General features: G+C 54.2%; 1 protein-coding gene across 1 annotated transcript; it reads right to left on the bottom strand.

Moving 5' to 3' along the window:
* Positions 1-339: 339 nt before the first annotated feature.
* On the bottom strand, positions 340-5,787 carry LOC146823230 (uncharacterized). The gene is made up of 2 exons (XM_085606389.1): positions 5,001-5,787; positions 340-1,331 (listed from the first exon to the last, which is right to left on the bottom strand). Exons 1-2 carry the CDS (start codon positions 5,785-5,787, stop codon positions 340-342), a joined length of 1,779 nt encoding a protein of 592 aa, XP_085462515.1.
* Between the last annotated feature and the right edge of the window lie 1,655 nt (positions 5,788-7,442).

Below are 7,442 nucleotides of genomic sequence, written 5' to 3'. Positions count from 1 at the left end.
CTTCAACAACGCCAAATCCCTTTTCATCGCACGCAATAATACCACCCCTTTCACACTGCAAAGATCGTTCTCCCCCAAATGTATTACAAGAATATCCGGGCATTGTCCCCTCACCATGGCTTTATTCAAACATGGAATCAGCTCCCTCCAAAGCATACCTCCCTTCCCTTTCCAGATCATTCGAAAAAGGCTGTCATTAAAACCCAAACTCCCCCCAAAATAACTTTTGCACGCTTGAACGTGTGCCCACTTGACGAAGGAATGCCCCACAATCCACACCGTCAATTCCTTTGTGTGTGGCCCAGCCACCGAACCTGAAAAGAAAAACAAGAATGAGACTCAAACCAAAGAGGTGGACGCAGGCGCCTCTGCTGCATTTTCTCGTACATATTTGTTAAAACAGTCTGATGACCAACGCCCTAAGCGCATTATGTCGCCCTGAGACCAACCCCGATTATGCGCTTCAGTTGCCGCCCCAATCCTAAAAGAGTGCGTCCCAAACTGGGCCCCATCCAAACCAATACGCTGTAACCCCTTGCGCAAGACCATGCGCAGCTGATAGTCCGTGACGCGCGACCCATTCATATGCCGGAAAACCAAGTCGCCACCATCACCCCCTGATAGTCTCTTCCATTGCCTCGCCAAACGCAGCGGACATGTACAACTGGGGGCTCCTGCTTCTAACCACACCCCCTTACCAACACCCCTCTGGTCTGTTTTTGAACTGGACAACCAAATGTTAACGCCTGTGTCCGTGAAGAACACGTCCTGCCAACGAATGCCCCGCTTTACTTTGGTCCCAAGGAGTTCAGAAACCCGAAAAGCCCCAAAAAACATGAACACCATAAGGGTAGCAAACAACGAAGCCTCAAAATCATCCCTGCAAACTACAGGCAAAACTGCCAACAAACGTGCTAACGTCTGCCAGGAAATAGGTAAACGGGACAACACGGTTCCACCCCGCTCTCTAGCCCAACCCTCAAGCATCCTGCGTCCTATTTCCCCAGCAGACGGGGAATAACCCCAAAAAAGCTTACCCATAAAGGAAATCCCCGCCAACTTCCCAGCAATGGTGACTCTAGACAAACCCTTCTTAATGAGGTCAAGGATAAATTGAACTACATCTTCTGAACTGCGCCACGCTTCCTCCCTCCTACAAGCTCCTGAGGACAAAAATTCCTTCCAAGCCAAAGCATACGCTGCACGAGTGGAAACAGACAAAGAACCTACCACCAGTTGAAATACCCTACGTTGCCGACAGACCAGAGGTGCTCCGGCATCGGGGTCGGTGTCCTGTCCGCCTCCTTGGCCAGCCCATGGAATCTCCCCCACTGCGAACGAGACAAAGCATCCGCAATGTCATTGTCCACACCCGGCACATGCAAAGCCCTGAATGAAATATCATAGCGCAAACAGCCCAGCACAAACACCCTCATCAATTTCAAAATCTGCTCATCCCTGGCTGACTGTCTGTTGACTATTTGCACCACCGCCATGTTGTCCACACGGAACAGGACCCTCTTATGTTCCAGCTCTTTGCCCCAAATGGTCAAAGCAACCAACAGTGGAAAAAGCTCCAAAAAGGCAATGCTCCGCCCACCATTCCTCCACTCCCGTGGCCATTTCTCTGCACACCATCGCCCTTGCCAGTAAATGCCAAAACCATCACTACCCGCTGCATCCGAAAACATTTGCACATCCCACTGCACATCCTCGTCCCTGGCCAGTGGTACTCCGTTAAAGGAGTGCAAGAAAAAAGACCACATACGCAGATCTTCCTTCAAGCCTGCCGACAAACGCACGTGATGGTGAGGTAAATGCTGACCCGCCAAAGCCCGGCCCAGGCGCCTACAGAAAGTCCGACCCGCCCTTACCACCCTGCAAGCAAAATTCAAATGGCCTAACAACACCTGGATGTCCTTCACTGTCACCTTCGGCCGGGCTAACATTGTGTCCAGTAAAACCAACATTTTGGATTTCTTATCCTCAGGCAAACGAGCCTGCATTGCCACCGAGTCAAGCTCAATACCCAAAAAGGAGATGACAGTATCAGGCCCCATTGTTTTTTCCGGAGCCAACGGCACCCCCAATTCCTCCATAAGCTCATGAAAAGATTCCAGAGCGTGCCGGCACTCCGAGGAGCCCGGGGAGCCCACAAAGAAGAAATCATCCAAATAATGGGTGACCAAGCTGTGACCAGTGCGATGCGTGAAAAACCATTGCAAAAAAGTGCTGAACAGTTCAAAAAGAGCACAGGACACAGAGCAGCCCATTGGTAGCGCCTTGTCTACATACCATTTACCCTCGAACTGTATACCCAACAAAGGCCAATCGTCCGGATGAACCGGGAGCAGCCTAAAAGCCGACTTGAAATCGCACTTTGCCATGCCTGCAGCTGCGCCCGCGGTCACGACAAGTGACATGGCGACGTCAACTGAGGAGTATGACACCGAAGCAGCGTCTTCATCGATAAAATCATTGACTGACGACCCTTCAGGCCATGACAAATGTTGAATCAGCCGAAACTGCCCTTCCTCCTTCTTGGGCACCACACCAATGGGGGAAATGATCAAATTATGCACTGGCCACTCTCCAAACGGGCCTGCCATCCTCCCCTCCTGCACTTCCTTACCAGTTTGTGCTCTGAGGCGGATTTCAAATTATACGCCCACCTTCTCTGCCGGGGCCCGTGGTACCCCAAACGAAAACCCCACTTGAAACCCTCCAGAATTGTCTGTTTTGCCACAAAGTCCCTGTAGCCCTTCAACGCTTCCTCAAGCTGAACTAATTTAATTGGCGTAGGAGCCCTTTGGCCCAGAACCCTGTGCGCCCCTACCCCCCCGTCCACCCTGTGACTGGTGCGCATTGCCAGACATCCCTGCGCCTGCCTGCTGCCCTTGCTGTCCGCCTGATGGCCTAACGCCCCAGCAGTTGACGAGAGGGTGACGCTTGCCGCACTTGGAACACTCGTGACGGTATTCGCAATACTCCCGAGTACATAGGCCTTTGTTGAAATCCCAACATGCCCCGACCCCAGACTGTGATGAGGCTGAGCCTCCCACCCCACCCCGGGTGGGCTTTCCCTGAAAGGGCCGGTAAACTAGAGGAAGACCACTAGCCGTAAAAATAGTCTTACCCCCGGGCGCGGCCCCCATGGTGTGCTGCCACAAATCATTATCTAGCTCTCCCCACTTTGCCTCTGAATCCCAAGCCATACGGGCCCTAAATTCTTCATCATACTGTGCCCAAGCGTAACCATTACCTGTAATCTGGGCCTTCCTTATTACGTCCATATACTTGAATATGGCCACGCAGCGCTCGGGAAACTTTTCACAGTATACACTGGCATAAATTAAAAATGCCGCCGTCCAATTTTCAATCGTCAGCGGCACCTTAGGGCGCTTAGCCAATTCGTACTCCTCTTCCTTAGAGCCCTCCTTAGACCTCACCTCCCTGTGTAAGAGCTTCAAAATCTCCACATATTCGCCCTTCCAAATACGCTCCTTCGTTGCCAACATTAAATGGGCACCTAAAGGCTTAGTCACCCCCATATAAGGGAGTTTCTTAATCTTTAACTCCTTGCTCTGTGGCTTGTCCTTACCATCACCTGCCTCTGTATTTGTCCCACTCTCCATCTTAGCCCCCGGAAACGTACCCTCCGTCCCCGAGCCAACCCCTATATCCTTCACATACTTCCCTCTATACAATCTCCCCTCCGACACACCCCCTCCCCCATACTCCCCAGACCCCACAGACACCATAATAGGTTTGGCCTGTGTTTTAGCGCTCTCACCTGGCTCTAAAGAGGGTGTGCGGACCGACTCTGACCGCCTCTCCAACCTCTCAGAAGAATCCCTTGGAGGATGAGCCCTTACCGACGGGCCGTGCTCTCTCTTGGATTTTATCACCACAGACTGCTTAACAGGTGCCACACGGGAAACCTGCAAAAAACTACGAGAAACATGAGAGTGCCCCCCCTCCTCACATTCCCGTAGTTCCCCTTCTTCGGGGCTCTCTTCCTCATAATCAAGCAGAAGTGGCTCCTCCACCTGCGAAATTTCCTCTGTAAAATCAACCACACGGGCCTTACCAGACCCTACATTAGCACAACCGGCCTGAACAGCCTTAAAACCACCATGCGGGGGAGCCAACTGTACACGCCGGTCCTCCCCCCTCCGTTGACTCATATAACCATCCATCTTATCCGAAAATTCCGTCCACCTTGACCGTCGTGACGTTGGGGCCAGCGAGGTCGCGCCTGACCTTCTTGTGCTGGCCGCGACGGGATCCCCCGCCGGTACAGAATGTGCCGCGCAAGGCCTCATCCTCCCTTCTCCTCGGCGATAATGGCCCGCACCTCGCCCTACCGAGTCTGCTGCGCTGCAACGCTTCCTGTCCTGAAATGAAAAAGTTTGGACTGGTGTGCTGGGACCCTGAAAGCCAACCGGGCCACCCGCCCTATGACCACTCAATAAAACTTCCCTATCTTGCCTACCCCCGGAAAAACCTGCATGCTCCATAGTACCCGAAAACGTCGAAACCACGCCTTCCTCGTCCCCACTCCAATCTAGCATCGCCTGCACCACTGCAGACGCAGATCCCACATCCCGCGCAACTCCTCCAACCCGCGAGCTGCCTACCCCAACACCAGCCGAGCCGCCAACACCCACGCCTGCCCGCATCCCCGAATCCAAAACCACCCCGCGCCCCTGCACCTGAAACGGGCCCAACGCCACATCCCCCACACCACTCCGCACTCCCTCAGACCACGAGGGGAAAATATCCAAACCTTCCCAGGCTAAATCCCCCCCAGCTGGCTCCAGATCCCCAAAACCCAAAACCTCCTCCCCACTACTACCCCCCCCTGCCCCCGCCCTGCTCTGACCTTCCCCATAACTCAAAAAACGCGAACCCCCCCGCTGCGAGGAAACTGAAACCCCAGAGACCCCAAGGAATTAAATCCTGCTGAGAAACCCACCCCCCCACCTGAGCCCACTCACCTTCACCCAATGAACTCGCTCCCACAGACCCCGGCCCCCTCCTTAAAGATGAAGAGGGGGAAAACAATAAAGGGCTTTCCTCCCCTGACACCCTTACAAACCCCTGCTCCCCCACCACCTCTGCCATGCCAAAAGCCCCAAAAGCCTGCTCCTCATATGATTGCCCCGCGAAACGCTCTCCTGACAAGCCAGTACCCGACCGCTGGTCCCTCAAGACCCCAGCGCCGCCTGCCCTGTCACCTGCCTCATCACCGCCACGCTCGCAAGGAGAAAATGCAGCACGCGCCAAGTGCTTAACCCCTTGACCCGCCCGGCCCGCTCCGCACACATCAGCGCCTCCCTCTTCCTCCTGTGACCGCGCCGGAGCCTCCGGCACAGAAGAAGAACGCTGCTTGTACACGCGCCCTCCCCCGCGCTTGCCTCTCACCGCGGGGGAGGAATAGGAGCGCACCGCTGCCGCCCTCACCCCCGAACTGAGCTCCCCAGCACGCCATACCTCACGGCCCGCCCCAGTCACACCTCCCGCCACACCCCGCATAACCGGCGCCCCTCGCTGTAAAACGTCCGCCGGGGCCACTTTCTTAAAGCGCTGGCGGCCCCGCTCACTCACCGCCATAGTTTTCATCCGCTTCGGCGAAGTGCAGGCGGCCACCGCCGCCGCCACGCCTGCCGAGGCCTGACGCATGGGCCGCGACGGCCCTGCCACCTCACCAACGACGAGGTCCATCCGGCCCGCCTCGCTCAGGAGCCGGAGGGCTTCCAAAACGCGGTAATCACCTTCCGCCATAGTAAATAGTATGAAATACTACCGAAAGAAAAGCTAAACTACCCTGACAAAAATCACACCACTAGCCTAGCTCCCAGCCACCAGGTCACCAAACCTAAAATGGTGGCCGGGAGCAGGCGCCCAAAGTATTTATAATTGGGCTACATCTAGTTTGGAAAAGGAGCCCAAATTTGAAAAACGGCCGCGCGGGGCCAGCCACGCCCCCCACACGCCCCCTCCCAAACTGCCCGGGGGTGGGGACTCCCTCCGGCCGCCTGCCCCCCCCAAGCCCCCCATACCAGCAGCGGCCGCAGGATGCAAAGGGGAGCGGGAATCTGGAATGTCCGCCACCTCCTCCTCACCTTGCTAAACGAGGCCGCAATTTTCTCCACCAAGCGCGGAAACCGTCGATATACACATTTGCGCCGGAGCTCGCACCGCCCGCGAGATACCAGCAACGGCCACAGGCTGAACAGGAGAGCAGGAATCACTCGCGACGCCGAACCGAAACAGCAGCACTCCAGGTAGAAATCGCCATGTTGGAGGTGGGGCAGTGGTCACCTTCGGCTATCCGGAGGCGTGGTTCTCCGGCATCAGCCCCGCCATCCACCAACCTTTCATTTGATGGGATAAACGCATGCACATCCCACTAATCTTGAAACTTCCCCTCCTTCTGGTCACACCTTTCTGCCTTATCTGTCACCCTCATTGTTTGAGGCAACTAAACCATCTTATTCTGGGTTGAAAATAGGAGCAATGGGTTACACACAGTGCCTGATAACAGGCATATTATACTTTCAAGATGTTTTATGATTATTCAAACTTGCGAGCAATGGAGTGCACACACGCATCTCTAAAGCACATTAACAACTCAAGCAATTTATTGGAAGTATTAGAGTTGCAGGATGCACACAAATCTTCATGCTCCTTGACACATTCAGAGTGTAATTTAACCCTGTAAGCAGGTTTACATGTATGTACACTTTCTCAGCAGATACAGCTGGTAAGATAACTTGATGGCCAACGTTCCTATTGTGGTTTTCGGAGGGTAACCAGGAGATGAAAGGTTCGAATCTTAATGCTGAAGAATCCGCGCCTCATTTACAAGGCGCCTGCGCTGCCGGAACATCACTTCTAGTGACGGTCCGATGGCAAACACTACAGGCAATATCTACAAGTCCACCTAATGCCACCCTGCGTGGCTTTTCACGGCATTGTAGATATAGACTGAGGCAACGCAGTGTTGCCTCACCCTGCGATACAGAGGCGTTTCTCGTTGTTTTTCCCTGCATCATGCAGCACACATACAGAGAGGAAAAAACCTCCATTGATGGTGTCCTTTCCTGCACAAAAACAATCACCCCTAAAACGCACCAAAGTGCAAGGGTGTCTGCATTTTAGGGGTGATTGTTTTTGTGCATGAAGGGACACCCTTGCACCATGGCGCGAGGGTGTCCATTCATGCACAAAAACAATCACCGCTAAAACGCAGACACCCTTGCACCATGGCGCAAGGGTGTCCCTTCATGCACAAAAACAATCACCCCTAAAATGCAGACACCCTTGCACTTTGGTGCAAGGGTGCCTGCGTTGGCACATGGCAGCCATTTCTGCACCGGCATAGGGGGAAAGGACAAGACTGCACCATATCTGATAGATACAGCACATTCCTGCCC

Source organism: Triturus cristatus, chromosome 5_2 (genome assembly GCF_964204655.1).
Source record: "Triturus cristatus chromosome 5_2, aTriCri1.1, whole genome shotgun sequence".
Lineage (NCBI taxonomy): Eukaryota > Metazoa > Chordata > Amphibia > Caudata > Salamandridae > Triturus > Triturus cristatus.
The sequence above is the reverse complement of the archived record's forward strand: the minus strand, read 5'-3'. Positions and strand labels throughout refer to the sequence as shown.